Raw genomic sequence first — 17,784 nt, 5'->3', positions numbered from 1 at the left:
GTGCAAATCCTCCATATTATTTATAGAATCACTTTAAACATGTATAGTTGTGTAATTGTCCAAAGAAATAAGGCTAGTCAATACAACAATAGATAATGAAATATATAAGTATGTTAACTAGAATATTCCACAAAAATGTAGGGCATTGCCTTTTATAAATACCTCCCACCGCAACTGGGTGACCTCTGCTTTTGTACTTTCAGTGTTTTTGAAGCAAATAACATACTATCAAGTTTCTAGAATGTAGTTGTTGTGTTTCAACACCTGAAAATTATTTCAACATTAAGAATGTTGTACAAAGATAACGTATGTTTCTTATCAAGATCTGACACTGATCCTAAGAATTTTTCCACAGAAAGAGGGATGAGAAGCAGTGCCAAATCTTGAAGCAAGGTGCAGGAATCATTAAATGAATTTAACCCTTGGTCTTCTTCTCCTTTATACAGAAAAAATGCACTGCTCAAAAAAAATAAAGGGAACACAAAAATAAGACATCCTAGATCTGAATGAATGAAATATTCTTTTTAAATGCTTTGTTCATTACATAGTTGAACGTGCTGACAACAAAATCACACAAAACTTATCAATGGAAATCAAATTTAGCAACCCATGGAGGTCTGGATTTGGAGTTACACTCAAAATTAAAGTGGAAAAAAACACTACAGGCTGATCCAACTTTGATGTAATGTCCTTAAAACAAGTCAAAATGAGGCTCAGTAGTGTGTGTGGCCTCCACATGCCTGTATGGCCTCCTTAAAATGCCTGGGCATGCTCCTGATGAGGTGGCGGATGGTCTCCTGAGGGATCTCCTCCCACACCTGGACGAAAGCGTCCCCCAACTCCTGGACAGTCTGTGGTGCAATGTGGCGTTGGTGGATGGAGCGAGACACGATGTGCCAGATGTGCTCAATTGGATTCAGGTCTGGGGAACGGGCGGGCCAGTCTATAGCATCAATGCCTTCGTCTTGCAGGAATTGCTGATGCACTCCAGCCACATGAGGTCTAGCATTGTCGTGCTTTTGGAGGAACCTAGGGGCAACCGCACCAGCATATGGTCTCACAAGGGGTCTGAGGATCTCATCTCGGTACCTAATGGCAGTCAGGCTACCTCTGGCGATCACATGGAAGGCTGTGCAGCCCCCTAAAGAAATGCCACCCCACATCATTACTGACTCACTGCCAAACCGGTCATGCTGGAGGATGTTGCAGGCAGCAGGACGTTCTCCATGGCATTTCCAGACCCTGTCACGTCTGTCACATGTGCTCAGTGTGAACCTGCTTTCATCTGTGAAGAGCACAGGGCGCCAGTGGCGAATTTTCCAATCTTGGTGTTCTCTGGCAAATGCAAAATATCCTGCACAGTGTTGGGCTATAAGCACAACCCCTACCTGTGGACGTCGGGCCCTCATATCACCCTCATGGAGTCTGTTTCTGACCATTTGAGCAGCCACATGCACATTTGTGGCCCACTGGAAGTCATTTTGCAGGGCTCTGGCAGTGCTCCTCCTGTCCCTCCTTGCACAAAGGCGAAGGTAGCGGTCCTGATGCTGGGTTATTGCCCTCCTACGGCCTCCTCCACATCTCCTGATGTACTGGCCTGTCTCCTGGTAGTGCCTCCATGCTCTGGACACTACGCTGACAGACACAGCAAACCTTCTTGCCACAGCTTGCACTGATGTGCCATCCTGGATGAGCTGCACTACCTGAGCCACTTGTGTGGGTTGTAGACTCCGTCTCATGCTACCACTAGAGTGAAAGCACCACCAGCATTCAAAAGTGACCAAACCATCAGCCAGAAAGCATAAGAACTGAGAAGTGGTCTGTGGTCACCACCTGCAGAACTACTCCTTTATTGAGGATGTCTTGCTACCTGCCTATGCTTTCCACCTGTTGTCTATTCCATTTGCACAACAGCATGTGAAATTGATTGTCAATCAGTGTTGCTACCTAAGTGGACAATTTGATTTCACAGAAGTGTGATTGACTTGGAGTTACACTGTGTTGTTTAAGTGTTCCCTTTATTTTTTTGAGCAGTGTATATTGCTCTTTGTTTGCTTTGCACTTCTTTTCTTTTGAAGTCTTTCTGCAGTATTTTTTTATGTTGACAGTGTACTTACCTAGTAGTAGCCACAAGATATTGTATTTATCCATTTTACTTTTTTTTCTGCAATTGCTCTGCTTTTTGAGGACACAAAATCCCCTGAAGCAGCAAGATTCAGCAAAATGTATATACTGCATAGGAAATCGTTTAGGTATCTCTATATTCTTACAAAAATAACCCAACTGTTACCCAGAGATACTAAAGCAATTATTCTACAAACTTAACAAAAATATGTCTGAAAGTATTACTGTCACCAAGCTCCATTTATACTTAACTTTTAATACAAGGCTAGGTTTTTATTTGTTACAACTATTTTTGTGCCAGTTTTTCCTATTTGTAGTAGAACATTATGCTCCTTTGCCAACAAGTTCCTATTAACGTATTTTCATTTTAAATTTTAATCCATAAAGCCTTGACATAATATCAACAATAATTTATTGAATTCAGCAGTATAATTGCTGTGATTTTTTATTATCCTATCTTCCTATCACTGTAGTTTCCCAAACATTCTGTCAGTAAATGGTGAAAAATAGAAATAATTGAAGAGGCTTTCAATATGTTATTATTATGAAGCATTTGTAATACCTAAGTAACTTAGCATTGGACTATTGGAATGTAACTGTCTGACATATAAAAAGCTCTCCAGAAATTTGAACATTCATAAGTTTATATCTAAACTACAATGCAGGCTACTTTGCACAAATCAATCACACTATGACTGGGTCTACAATTTGTGTATTCAGTCATGTTTTGGTGAACAAGTTGCAATAGTCTGATTCTCTCACTATAGTAAGTCAACATGAATAAAGCCAATGATTGGGTTTACACAGTGTAAATAAAACCAAATAAATCATATTATAAATTAGCAGGATGTGTTAATCCAAAATTCCCTGATGATAGCTTAATGCTTAAAATAATATTAATGAAATGACAAACCCCTCCAATTTCACAGGAAATCATTCTGTCAACATTTCAACAATGCCAATTCTGAATTATCTCAGTGTATTACATGAATAAGTATATTTTTAAAAAAACATCAGTTTATACCCAGATTTAGACACTTCAGGGCAGTGATCACCAACCAGTGGGCTGGGGACCACTGTTGGTCCGTGAGAAAATTTTGGTGATCCAGAGAGAAATGTCACCCCCAAAACACCCCCCAAAGCAATTCATCCAGGCTGCATGGGAACACAAGGCTGCGCTTCCCACATGGCCCATGGGAAGACACGGCTTGCGTCACTTGCATTGTGAACAACACGTAGTCAGGGAAGGGGGGAAAGGGCGAAGGGAGGGAACTTGCCCCACGCGCCTCGCCTGGCCACTGGGCTGCTTCTTTCCACTTCTTTCTTCTTCTGCTTTTGGCTGCAAGCAAGGAAAGCAGCAAAAGTCTTTCTTTCTCCCCCCAAACTCCATCAGAAATGAGTCTTTGGGACCCTGCAAGGCATCCTGCTCCAGGAGGCTGTGCTGGCGCAACAAGTCTCACAAAGACTCATTTCTGGTGGAGTTTGGGGGAGAGAAAAAAGACTTCTGCTGCTTCTGTTGCTTTCCTTGCATGAAGCCAAAAGTCTCAGTCTCAGTCTCTCTCTCTCTCCCTCTCTTTCTCTCTCTTTCTCTCCCTCCCTCCCTCCCTCTCTCTCTCTCCCCCCCCTGAAAATGGAGCTGGAGACGGTATCCTGCGATCCCAAATAAAGAATGATCAATAGGTAGGAAAACGGGGTGGGGAATTTTCCTGCAGACTTTTTTGGGGATTTGGTCTCTGGTCCACAGGATTTAAAATTATGAGTTTGGTGGTCCCAGAGATCCAAAAGGTTGGTGATCCCTGCCCCAGGGCACAACTCACACACCACAATATGTCATTATTTGCTTAGGAACAGTTTGTTTGATAAACCCAAATTGGCTGGATTCACAGAACATGCTAATTAGCTATGATATTTTTTAAAAAAACCCACAGTGGCTAGTTAAACCAAGGGAAAAAGAATGTTACAAATGGATACATACCATCCCAAATTATGTGTGACTTAAAGAGGCCAATGACTCAAACAGCTAGATCCTACCACCAGATCATAAAGTAGGCTACAATAGTACAGAATGCCTCTTCATTTATAGTTAGTGTCAGTACAGGTATTTTTACATACAGCTTACTTTCCAAACCTAGTCAAGTAATCTATGCTAATTGTAAACCGTAACATTAAAAATTTTGAGGGTTCAGAGGTCATTATCCTGAAATTTTTATCTTGTGGCATTATTTGACAATTGCATGATCTAGAGACAAATGATGAAATTCTCAGAATGATTCAGGAATGTAAAATATACTGAAGACAAATTCCAATTATATTTTTCCATGTCCCAGGAGCAATCAACATGGAAAGTAATTGAATGGTTTCAGAGCATAAAAAGGTTTGGAAAACTATAGGAAATTGTTTTCTTCCTGCTCATCTTTTTTGTTTAAGGCACTCCCCAGTATAATATAGCAAAGATCAACGTGTGCCATTCAGGAATATGAACTATAATTACACAAAACATTAAACAATTCGAGAAGTTTTACTATTCAATAACTCCTCAAGTGCTACATGTAAGCCACAGCAATTCTTTTTTTTTTTTTTTTTGTAAATTTTATTTGAGTTTTCACAAAAACAAAAACAAATAAAACATCTTTTTTGAAAGTAGCGTAATCCCGGGTTACATTTCTTCGTACAGACACAAATTCAATTTCATGCTCATTTTTATGTTCTATTCCATATTTTATTACTGTTTTACATTTTCTGCATAGCTTCTCCCCTCTTTTAATTTTCTCAATTTTATTTTAATTATCTCATCTCAATTCAAATCATTATATTTATATTTTTTGTCTGTCCTGTTTCAATTATCTATTATCTTTTCTCATTAAACAAAGTTTCTCCTGTAGTTACTGATTGGAGTATGATGCCATTATATCTTTTAAGTTTATCCATTTAACTCTTATTTAGGCTTCAATATATACCCTAAAGTTATAACATTCAATATAATACATAACTTCCATTCGGATTCTGCTTGGTACATTCTTAAAATACACACTATATTCTTAAAAAAAGAAAAAATTATAAATATATGTAATTAAAACAACACATTCCATTCCAATTCAATTCTATCATTAATGTTAATATTCATTAAAATCTTAACTTCTTTAACATTACTTTTCAATTAAATATCATACTTCTATGGGAACAATTATAAGCTTTCCATAATTAATTCCCCCCCTTCGCTTATATTTTATAAAACATTAACTAATTAAAATGTTCCCGTCCCTTCCAAATTCAATTTTCTCATTTATTTTATTTCACTTATTTTATTAACAAACATTTCACTAGATTACAGTAATTATTTTATCCCTCATTTTAATCATACATTGTTTCCAATTTTCTAAAGTTATTTCTATTACTAATATAACAATACAATCTTATGTACCTTTACAGAATCCCTTTTTCAGTTAAATTTTCACCCTCTAAACAGGTCCTGTTTCTCTATATCTTGTTCCGGTCCTTTGTAACTTCTTTTCCTTTCCTTCTTCCCTCTCTTCTTCCCTCTCCCCTTTTTACCCCCTTGTCTCTCTACCTCTATTTCTCTCTTCTGTATTCCCCTTTTCTGTTGCTTTCCAGTATTATACTTATTTTTTGAATTATTTTTCTTTTCTTTGGTTGTTTTTTTAAGTCTTAAATTCTCCATTCTCTTTCCCCCCTTTCCTTTTTCTTCCCCACATAGAATTACTTGTTCATTAAAGATGGCTTCTTCTTTGTCCCAGTCTTCTTGTTTTGCAGACGTTTCTTGTTGTTTCTCATAGTTCCAAATCTCCATTTCTAAGAATTGAAAAACGAAGCCAAAAGAACCTCTCCCTTCTTGTGCATCTTTTTAAGTTCCATTTTCAATTCATCCAGAAGTAGTGCCATTGTATAAATTTTTAAACAACCACCCGATTGATTTTAGTCATTCAAATGCAATAACCAAGAATCCAAAGATCACCAAGTAATCCAAATACACGCAAGCTGTTTCTTATTGCTCCTTTTTTTCACTTTCTCTTCCTGGGGTTCTACTGTTTAGTTACAAAGTTTCAGTTAAAATGTATATTTTAGAAGTCTTGTTGAAGTTTTACTGTAGATTCTTTTTAATTCCAGGCAGTCTCCTCCCTCTTTCCAGATCCTGCCCTTTTATTCTTTTTTTCTCCCTTCCTGCTTATGAAAAAAAAAAAAATTAGTGTCCAGAAATCTTTATTATCCCTTTGGCATTTTGTTTTATTTTCAGCTTAATTGCCTGTTGATGTCAAAGCAGATTTTTCCGATTTCTTATTTAAGTCTCTTAGTTGTCAGTATAGGGAAAGGGAGAGAAGAAGAAAAAAAACCAAACCTTTCCCTTTTCACTTTCCTTTGCTGCTTCCGACTCTTCTTTGGGAGCGATGTTATTTTTTTGTAAATTTAAATTCCAGGGTACCTTAGTTGTTGCTTTTGCAATTTAACCCGGTCAGCCAAAACTTTCACTTCTTATCTTCCTCCTGCACATTCTTTTCCGGTCGAGTTCTTCTTTGAGGTGGCCATTTCTGACCACCGCTGCAACTGCCTTTGGGAAAGGGAATAATGGCCAGCTGAGGAGGAGAGATGCGGCTCTCCTCAACCCTGCAGGCAGTCTCCCCCCTCTTCACCACCTCTACGTGGTGGCTTAGCCCCGAAACCAGCCAGCTCGGGGCGCTCCAGCGGCGAGCCCAAACCGAAACCGCACAGGATCGCAGATTTCTGTCTGTCGCCGAAGGAACTCAAACCGGAAGCCAGCCACAGCAATTCTTTAAAATGCTGGAAATCTATCTGTATTACTGTTAAATGTGCTTTAAAAAACATTATATAGATAGATCATAGAAGAAGAGATTTCTGAAAGTAATAAAAATGCTATTGCTTTAGTTTTTAATACTGTCTAAAAGATGTGCATTTTATTCCTAGAAAATCAACATTATTACAATTTGCTTTGTTCTGGAAGATCTATTATTTCATTACTTTTACTGCAAAGGGAAAGTACTTGAAGTCTATGCTCTGCTTCACATTTGAATTGTATGTAAATGCTTCAGAATGATCAGGTTATTATAATTTAGTTTCACTGTGCTCAGTATGTGATATGATGAGGATTGAGAGTTGAGTGTTATACTATGGGATACGGGATCTGGGCTGCTAACAGCCTCTACACAACAGGAAATGCTAGCGAAACCAGGTGGCCATGGTTTGTCTTTGTTCTCACCTAATGATCATCTGGATTTTTGCAGCTCAGGTCCGACAGTCATACTTCCATTATTGTTTGACTTCTGAGGACGCACTGAAACACAAACTAGCCAGGCATGGCATGTCTTTAGTTCTTTGGATCATAAGAAAAGTATGTCTTCATAATTTGCACTGATGACCAAGCTCTAAACTGACTGCACGTTGCCATGTCTTTTTAGATTTACGGTGAGACAATTTAATGGCAGTAATTGATGGGTTCTCCTGACTTAAAACTCCCCTCTTCTCCAGCATCATCAACCAATAGGAAACATGACACATTGCCATAATTTGAAATGGATGGGCCTGGTAAAAGGAGGGCAGGTCCCAGGAATGGTGTCACAATCTGTTTTGCCAAACCTGTACCAAAGGATCACTAGTTCAGCCTGTGTTCTGACATTAGTTTTAGTAGCAATAGTTGACTTTTATCGTGTAGAACTGAAATTCTAAATGAATTTGAGAGTAACCCTGCATGAGTGACTATTAGCCTTCCATCTGATGAAGAGACAAGGCAATGCTTTATTGGCCAGTCTGATAAAATGAGGAATGAAAAATATCAATGGATTTGAAAACTTTTTCTCAATTCTGCATTGTTAAGCTGACAGAATGCCACAGCATTATAAACCAAACTCAGAACAACTGAGTCAGAAGAGGACTCACCTGACGCCAGCTTCCATGTTGTGTATGGCAGCGGCCACCAACCAGTGGGCCGTGAGGAAATTTTGGTGGGCCGCAGAGAAATCTCACTCCCAGAGCACCCCCACAAAGCAATTAATCCAGGCTGTGCAGAAACACAAGGCTGCGCCGCCCACATGGCCTGCCAGAACCCTCCCCACCCATTCACTCCTTACCTGGTAAACTTGCCTGCTAAATTGCTATTTTCCCTTTTTCCTACCATCATCTGTTCTGCTGTGCCGGGAGATTTAGATTAGCTAGGAAAGCAGGAAATGGTTGGATTTCTTGCTTTCTAGCTAGTCTTTAGATCTTCGGCTCAGCACAGCCGAATCTCCCTTAGGACTGAAGGTTTGCTTGCAAGCAAATTCAGTGCAGACTCACGGCAAGCAAATTTGAGAGACTGAGCTAGCTGATGGCAGATAGATAGATCACTGAATGATTCTGTGAGGAACTCAATCTGCCTGCTTTGCCTGATTTGGGGTAAAAGTTGCTCTTTTTTTATAAAAAAATTCAATATTTACATGCATGGTGTGTGTATTAATTTTGTGAGTTTGCTTGCAAGCAAATTTTATGTGACAGACTGAGCTAGCCAATGGCAGATAGATAGATCTCTGAATGAATCTGTGATTCTGTGAGCAACTCAATCTGCCTGCTTTGCCTGATTTTGGGTTGCTCTTTTTTATAAAAAAATCAATATTTATATAAATATTTATAATATTTACATACAAGCCATGCCCAGCCAGTCACATGACCACCAAGCCACACTCACAAATTAGGCCACACCCACAGAACCGGTTAGTGGTCCCTGGGATCTAAAATTATGAGATTGGTGGTCCCTGAGGTCCAAAAGGTTGGAGACCCCTGGTGTACAGCATTGCCAAACTCACAATGATCATGTTCACACTTAATAAGACAAGCATAATTCCCCATTTAATAGGTAGTGTAAACACAGGAAAGCCAAACATACTGAAATAGGAATTAAAATACTTTGCATTACATTTGTCGGACTGCCTATAGCCTTGAGTGAATCACTTCAACATTTCATTCACTGGGTCCTGTTAATCAGGCTGTAATCACCACTACAGGTAGTCCTCGACTTATGACAATTGCATCCCAAATTTCTGTTACTAAGCAAGACAGTTGTTAAATGAGTTTTGCCCTATTTTACGACTTTTCTTGCTGCGGTACTTAAGTGAATCACTGTAGTTGTTAAATTAGTAACATGGCTGTTAGGTGAATCTGGCTTCCCCATTGACTTTGCTTGTCAGGAGGTCACAAAAGGAGACCACATGTCCCCGGGACACTGGAACCATCATAAATATGATATGTCAAGCGTCTAAATTTTGATCACATGACCATGGGATGCTGTACAGCAACCATCAGTGCCACTGTAACTCCAGACAATCACTAAACAAATGGTTGTTAGTCAGGGACTATCTGTACACTAAATCTACTTTTCACAGATAGTCTCACTCATAAAACTCCCAACACTTTACTGCAAGGCTACAATCGTATGGAAATTAACTTGGAAATAAGTCTCCTGATCCCAGTGAAGCATTTTTTTCAAAGTAATCTCATCACCCAACAACAGTTGCAGGTGTTTACCAAGAGTGCCATTTTTACTATAATGTTTTCACAGTTGGAAATAGCACTAGAGAAGCCTCCATAACTGTTTGCAGATGGGCTATTATATAATAATGTCTTTTATGGCTTCCCTTGGCCTAACATGAAAACTGAAATGATAGAAAGAAAACAATGTTGCCACTCTAACAACAGAGCATTTGTCTGGATATTACGCAGTGTGCGTGTGTGGGTGTGGGTATACCATAAGGGTTTCACAGAACGTGTCTATGCAAAACATCTAATTCTAGTTCATATCCTTATTCAAATGACACTATAAAACACTATAAAACACCTAGACAATTCTTCTTTGAGATGACTGCAGATAAAGTAAGTACCAGAGAGGTTGCAGATAAGGTACTGCTAGAGAGGCTGAGGAGCAGGTGCTGTAGGCTGCTGCATAGGAGAATAAGATGGAAGAATAAATGTTAAAGGCAGCCACTCGTTTGCTGCATCCTAAAACGCCCCTTTTTGCTGCACTCAGGACAGGGCTGGAACGCTGGAGCTGGCTGCGTGCTAAAAAAAAATTTTTGGGAGGAGGAAGCTGCCTTCATTTTCCCAAGCCTCTGTAAATTGAGCAAAGTTCCCACAAGGCTGTGCAGAACACCATCAATCCTAAAATAAAATGTTCCAACTTGCATTCCAATGGGTTAAAACCACCAAGCAGATACTTAGATCCTGTGGAAGTAAATCTCTGTTAAGAATCATGTTGAATTTTCCTTGAACTCTGTGGTTGTTTCCCATACATCCACCCCTTTGCTGGGGGCAGGCTGCTTTGTGCTGCATTGTTGGAGCCTCCCGAGCATTTGTTTGTTTGTTTGTTTGTTTGTCAAACATGTACAAGGTAACAAGTGTAAGTATGAACATAAACAAGAACAAAGGAAGTAAATACAGATAAACGGGGACAGTAAGACAGGGATGGTAGGCATGCTGGTGCACTTATGCACGCCCCCTTTAAGGACCTGTTAAGAATGGGGTGAGGTCCACGGAATTCCCTGCTATGCATGAATTGCTTAATGATTGCTTCGCTCAATGACTGAAATTTCAGGCTGGTCTGGTCATTAAGCAAGAACTACCTGTAACAGTTATGCCATTTTTAAGTCTGGTAGGTTTATGTGAATATTTTTTTATCTATCTCAAGCTAAGTACTGCTCAGCTGATAATAAATGAATAAGAGAGGATGTATTCTAAAATGATAGCTTAAATGGTTTTATCATTTTCTCATAATAGAATAAACCACATACAACCTCTCTGCTCCCACTTCACATGTGAGGAACATGTACTAGCTCATTACGTTTCCTGTTATATCTGAAGTGGGGAAAAATAAATGTGAGATAGGATAGGTGATCATGCAAGTTCTGTAAGTAAAAGTAAAAAAAACTAATAAAAGCCTTCCAAACATTATAAAGCCAACGTTTGATTTCCTGGTTTTATTTAGCATCCTGCTTGAAGAAAGCTGGTGTTTTTGTACAGAAATTCGTACACTGGCTTGTTAAACTGGGACCTGATTTTCCAAATGTGACCACTTCTCTTCATATGAACTGAATATACCTTGATGATAAGAGGGAAACAGCTTGTGCTGGTGTCTCTTAATACAGTAATAAACTATCAATGTCTTTATTGATAACTCAATTTTGCAGCTATGGGCTATGTCCTCTTTTATCTCATCATTTCCTACTAGCATTCCCCCCCCCCACACACACACATACAAATTCCTAAGGATCTTCTAAAGTCATTCCCAAATTACAGGTACTGTATGATACATGATGCTGCAAATGTAAGTCTAGCTAAACTGTTTTGGTTGATATATACTGGCTGCCAGAGCATTAAGAAACTGAACTGGATTCAAGAACATAGCCTTGCAACTTGGAGACAATCGTGCCATTTGCAAGACAAGTCTCTATTGGACAAGGAAACAGATCAAGTTTAAAAAAATAATAACAATTATGACTACAATATCAACTGTTTGTATATTCAAGTATATATGCGTATGTACATATTTAGATCAGGTAATTTTTTCAGAAATGTTGCTTACCTTGAAAACTGCTGTTGCAGTCCACACATTTGAACCCTGTGGCGCTCAGATTCCAGGGTCATTTCTTGTAGTCTTTTTTCACTTTCAAATCTCAAATGTCGCTCTTCCTCCAACTCATGTACCAGCTTTTCACGCTTTAAAAAAAAAAAGCAAGTGACAAAATCAAGCAGAGTTCCAAAGTGTGACACTTAAGACCTAGACTGCTACTGCCACTGAAAGACAATCATGTAGAAGAGGGAGTTAAGACTTTTTACCCTGCATCCATCCCCTTCGACCAAAAGCCCATCAGATGGTTAGAATTTCAAAAACCCATACAGGTAGTCCTTTCCTAACAACTGCACTGTTTCATGAGATCACACAAGTTTACAACAATCCTGAAAAAAATAACTTTGCACTGTTCCTCACACTTGTGGCTGTTCATCATCTCTGTGGCCACATAAAAAAGATTTGAGTATTTTGCAAACAGAGAGCATTTACAACCAATAAGTATCCCATGATTGTCATTGAACTGCTTCATAGCCAACTTTAAACAAGCAGAATCAATGGAGATGACGCCAATAAAATTGCAAGTCACAATTATACTTCAGGTGATTTGCTTAATGATCATAGCAGAAGTCAGTTCCTTACTCTATTGAGGTCACATGTCTTGCTTAATGACCATGTTACTTAACAACAGGCTTTCCCATTCCCAATTGTTGTGGTTAAGTGAGAATTACTACTGATTTCCTACCCATCAAGGCTACCGGCCGATAAATTACAAATCGGCAAAAAGTTGGATGGCATAAAACTTTAATAAATTATTATTGCTATCACCGGTTTTTTGTTTTTACTTGCAGAGCTATATTTGCTTAAATGTTTTTAACTATAATAACAAAATACAGAATAAAAACAAAGTACAACCTGGTCCCAAGAATTTAAAAGGTAAAAAGAAATAATGAGAGCAGCTGATTTTCAAGGATGAGAAACATTTGAATAATTATGTTTATTTTTTAATTTCTGGCAGAAACCCCCACAGTTGTTAAGTGTGCTTCAGAAAGGAAGAACCACTTCAGAGAATGCATCCTGCCTTACTACAACTGAAGTACTGTAGTCCTATTGGAGACAGCAGGGAATCATCTCCTGAATTTACCATTTGTAACAGTCAGGCCCTGATCATCTGAGGACCAAATACATCTGAAATAGAAAATATGGCAGCCTACGTAGAGCTACCTAGTCAGCTAAGTCTGCTTTGTGACCAGTTCAATAAATTTAATTTTTCATGGAGAACAGTCAACTCTGTATGAAATTCAAAGCATTATAGATACATTAATGGTTAAGCAGGGGTAATTAGAAATAGAAAGTTCAAAGAAAGATGAAATGAAGAAAGCACAGACAGTGATAATTACCTTATTATCTGTGCCTAATCATAAAGCAGCTGTTGAATGACAACAGAGCTATTTCCAAACCGCTGAGCTCATAAACATATGTGATATGACAAAACTATTTATCTAAAAAATAGAGGGTAGAAAGAAGTTTCTTTGTAATAAAAAATATCACTAAATTGTCATACTTTATTTTCTAAATTTATTTCCTTCCAGTATCATTCTTTACAATCCTAATGACAACCATTAAGTGCACATATTCCTGTATCCCCATCAGCCAGTTAGTGGTAAAGTGGTTCTTTCATTCAGTCAATGCAAAGAATTTTCTTTCTCCACTGAAAAGTACAAGATCTTCCATTTCTCGAATTGTAGGATCCATAATCCTTTGTCCATCATGAAAAGGTTAGAACTTTAGGAGGGAGGGAGGGAGGGAGGGAGAGAACTTATGTAATATTTTTCTCTGAAAGCTCTAACTTTTTCATAATACACACAACACACACACACACACACACACACCTTCTTTGTGGGCTGCCATGAGTTTCAAATATATTTGATGCTTATAACCTAAATTTTATGAAATACCCACAGTATTGTATCAAATCTTAGACATATAATTTTATAACAGAATATAAAAAGCTTTCTTGGTATTAAGCCATTATTTGCACAAGCTATGGTGTTATAAATCATACTGGATAATAAATTTATAATAGCAGTAACCAAGAGACCAAAATATGAGCCAGAAAAAGATCTCAAAGACAGTGATATATAAGCAGATGTCTTTAGCGGCAGATTATAAGAGATTAAATGAAACACCTATGCACATTGTAAACTATGGAGAATTGCACAGAGGAGACAGGACTTACGTGAAGCAAACCTCACATAAATATTTGGAAGTGTGAATGTTTAAAATGGGAAATAATATGGAAATAAATTTCCATAAAAGAAATTTAGTGACCTAATTAAATTAGCCAATTAAAATGTATTGTTACTATCTTATAATTTTGCAAATGCTGAAAAGGATAGTTACAAAAAGCTTTGAATATAAGAAATGTGCAATATTTCACACCATCGGAATTCTGCAAAACTTAAATCCATTAAAACCAGTGCTGAGGTTCCCCTCTCATGGTTAGGATACAAAAGCACGTTAAGCAAAATGGATGTAATTCCTAAATAGCTAATAACAGGTTATTGTAAATTGACAAGGGGCATTTGCAAGGCAAATGTGGCATTTATATGTGGCCATTCTTAAATCTGTCATATTCAGCCATCTTCCCCTACAAATATATCCTTCACTTATCGTTTACTGGAAAATTCAAGGTTCTTATAGTTGCGAAGTAAAAACAATCAGGGAAAAAGAAAGCAATCACAGAGGAATCTTGCTTGCACATTTTCCATCAAAATTATGTTTCCTGTATCCCCTGAAAAACAGATTTCAGAAACCTCAAGCACCATGCACCACGTCATCTAGTGTTTTCTGAGAAAGCTTGAAACAGGTGTTTTTGTAAGCTACAATACTTCCCAACAGCAAACCCAACACAGGCTATTTTTTCTCCCTCATGTCAAAGTTAAATTTTATTTCACTAAGGTCTGGTCTCAGGACAAATCTTCTGAATGGGATCTCTCTTTCTCTGTATATAATTTGCAAGCGCAAAACTCATCATCTACCTTGAATTTCAAATAACTTTGTTTTTATCTTTGTAAATCAAATTGTGCAAAAAATATTGTGAGTGTGCATACATACACCTACCAGGTTTAATGTAAGAAGCTCTCCTTTGGAGGCATAACTCTGAGTATTTGAACAAGAGGAGAGAATTCAGATCAGTTTACTTAGGCCTCTGGCAAAGTAAAGCTAGGAAACCAGCACTGATCATCAGTATCAAATAGGATCATTTATTTTAAAGGTGTCTGACTTAAAGTTTTGTTCAACAGCTTTTGACAAAAGAACTTCATCTATGTGTACTAATTTAAACTGACAGAACCTGTAAAAACCATCAACTGTGCAGATATGGCAAACTTAAAGAATACTTAAGAGATAAGGAACTTTCTCATCTTTCTTAATGTAATGTACAGGTAGTCCTTGAATAACAACGGTACATTTAGTGACTGAAGTTACAATGGCACTGAAAATAGTGACTTATGACTGTTTTTCACACTTTCGACCATTGTAACATCCCCATGGTCACATGATCAAAATGTAGATGCTTGGCAACTGACACATATTTATGATGGTTACAGGGTCTCGGGGGTTATGTGATCACCTTTTGCGACCTTCTGACAAGCTAAGTTAATGGGGAAGCCAGATTCAAATGTGTTATTAACTTAACAACTGCAGTAATTCATTTGACAACTGTGGCAAGCCAGGTCCTAAAATGAGGCAAAATTCACTTAACAGCTGGCTCACTTAGCAGTAGAAATTGTGGGCTCAATTGTGGTCGTAAGGTGAGAACTACCTGTATGTGTAACGGAAACAGATACAATAAAGCCAATAACTAAGCTATGTTACCCATCCATTCAAGAAATGCATACCAACACAATATCAAAGAGTATGATAAAACAAATAATTATGGATCCTACTGAGCAAATCTGGGCATTTTTCTTTCAGTGGACTTCCAAGTGACCTATAGGTTAGCACTAAAACAAATCTAGTTGGCAACCTTCTCTCCCTGATTTTTAGAGGCCCTGCAGAGAGAGAGAAAAATCTGAAAAGTCATACATACCGAAACTAGAATCTAAATCAAATTTTTTAAAAAGGTTACATTAGTAGAGAAAGTCATAGTAAATACAGTACTATGGAAATGGATCTATCAATGAACAAAATGAGAGTAATTTGCATTTTAAAAAAGGTCCTTAAAGCAATTCACATTAACAACTATGCAAATTTGGAAAAGGTGCATACAAGACGCCAAATGTTAGAAGATTTTGCAAATGGAAATAGTTATAAAATTTACGGTTTAAGAGATGAAATCTTCATCTGCTGACATGTAAAACACAAAGTAGCACTGTTAAACATGTTCCATACATCCAAACAGAAAGAGGTAGATATAAAAATCGAGGGATCAGATAAGTTGGTTTCTGTTAGTTTTTCAGTATTTATTTGTAAGTCTGCTATTCCTCTCTTTTTCAACATTAATCTTTATAATTTCTGCAAGAGAATTGGTATGAATGTTAAATGCAATAGCAAAACCAGCACTGTCTTCTAAATATTTCCTTATTTGTTTGATATGTGATCTTTGGACATACCCTACTACAGTAATATTTTCTCTGAAAAAATACCAATTATAAAAATTAATAAAATATATTGTGATTGGCCTAATGGCTGTTTTGGAATCTGATTTCCATCAACATCAGCAAATTTAGCAAAAACAATGAACTGTGGGACTCAGAAAGCTGAAATATCTCAGGGTACCCTACTACTGAATATTTCTAGCAACATGTCTTTCACAATAGGAGAATTCTGGGTTGTGCCTCACAGTAGACAATTTAAATTAATCTAATTTCAGGTAGCCCTTTGCTCCCGATCAAGTCCTGTTAAACTAAATATTTATTATCCTGCAATCAATACCTCTTTACAAAAATAAAGCCAGGCATTGACAAATAACCCAGCAGCACATTGCAACTCTCTTGATAATAGATTTTGATAACAGGAACAACCATCACTCAAGGTGAAAGGAACAGGAACAGAAAGAAAGGATGAAAATGCTTACAGTTATAACATTTAATTATATTGGACAAATATGATCACTGAACCCAGCCGTGTTAATTAATATGACTCTGTCGCTTACTACGGTTCCAAAATGAACTGCTAAAGGTGACATTTATCTTTTCTGTTTTACTCATACTTATGGTAGATTACATTTAAGAAGCCTGAAGTCATAGCAGCTATATTATAAAAATTCAGTTCTTTGAAAAGGTGGAATAAGGCCTTTTAAAAATGCAATTATACCACATATTATGCTATATGTGATTAAATGGTTAAAAATGAGAAGTTAAAAATCAACAAGTACTGGAAAGATATTATTCTTCTAAAACCTCACATTTATGCTACAGCAATCCTTTAACCCTATCTTCCCTCTCCCAGAAGCAGTAGACACTATAAAATGGCTTAAGTTAACAACATCCCAATTTGCAAAAAAGTATCGGTAGTGACTGATGTTTCAAGCACATCTTAATTCATTATATCAAAAGCTTTGTGGAGAGAGAGAGAGAGAGAGAGAGAGAGAGAGAGAGAGAGAGAGAGAGAGAGAGAGAGAGAGAGAGAGAGAGAGAGCATGTAGCTCAAAATTGCCACCAAGTATTTATGCCTGAAATTAAGTATATAATTGCATTCTATGTGCCATTCATCACTACCACTAAACTTTTTATTGCTGATTCCCTACTAGGGACATCAGGTGATGATGCTACAGTTGCATAGCAACCATTTTTTCCAGATGTAATAATCCTATACCTCTTGGCTTTCTCTTCTAAACTGAATTCATTTTATGTGAATGTGGATATCGTGCCCTCTTCCTGAATCTTCCCCTTTTCAGTTCTGTGTTTCTACTTCCCATTCAAACACTGCCAATTATCTTGGCTATCTACCAAATTTTCTTCCAGTCTCTTTGACCATTTCCCAAACCTTCACACTCTACTCATTTTTCCTTTGAGTTGGTCTTTCTCAGACTGCTGTCTACTACTGACCTTTTTTTAATATATCTCTTTTTTTTTAGGGATTCTTCACAACAA

The 17,784-nt window shown here is 37.6% G+C and overlaps 1 protein-coding gene across 4 annotated transcripts in view; it reads right to left on the bottom strand.

Moving 5' to 3' along the window:
* The window catches only part of NCKAP5 (NCK associated protein 5), a 711,275-nt gene that overhangs the window by 335,944 nt on the left and 357,547 nt on the right, over nt 1–17,784 (bottom strand). For all 4 annotated transcript variants that reach the window (XM_087950139.1, XM_087950137.1, XM_087950138.1 and 1 more), the window contains one exon: nt 11,702–11,835. In XM_087950139.1, coding sequence (XP_087806265.1) covers nt 11,702–11,835 — 134 coding nt within the window. The remainder of the gene's footprint in view (nt 1–11,701; nt 11,836–17,784) is intronic.

The sequence above is a fragment of the Notechis scutatus genome, chromosome 1 (genome assembly GCF_049901735.1).
Source record: "Notechis scutatus isolate UNSWTSFEM ecotype Mainland chromosome 1, rNotScu1.2, whole genome shotgun sequence".
Lineage (NCBI taxonomy): Eukaryota > Metazoa > Chordata > Lepidosauria > Squamata > Elapidae > Notechis > Notechis scutatus.
Note: the sequence above shows the minus strand (reverse complement) of the source record. Positions and strands in the feature narration are given on the sequence as shown.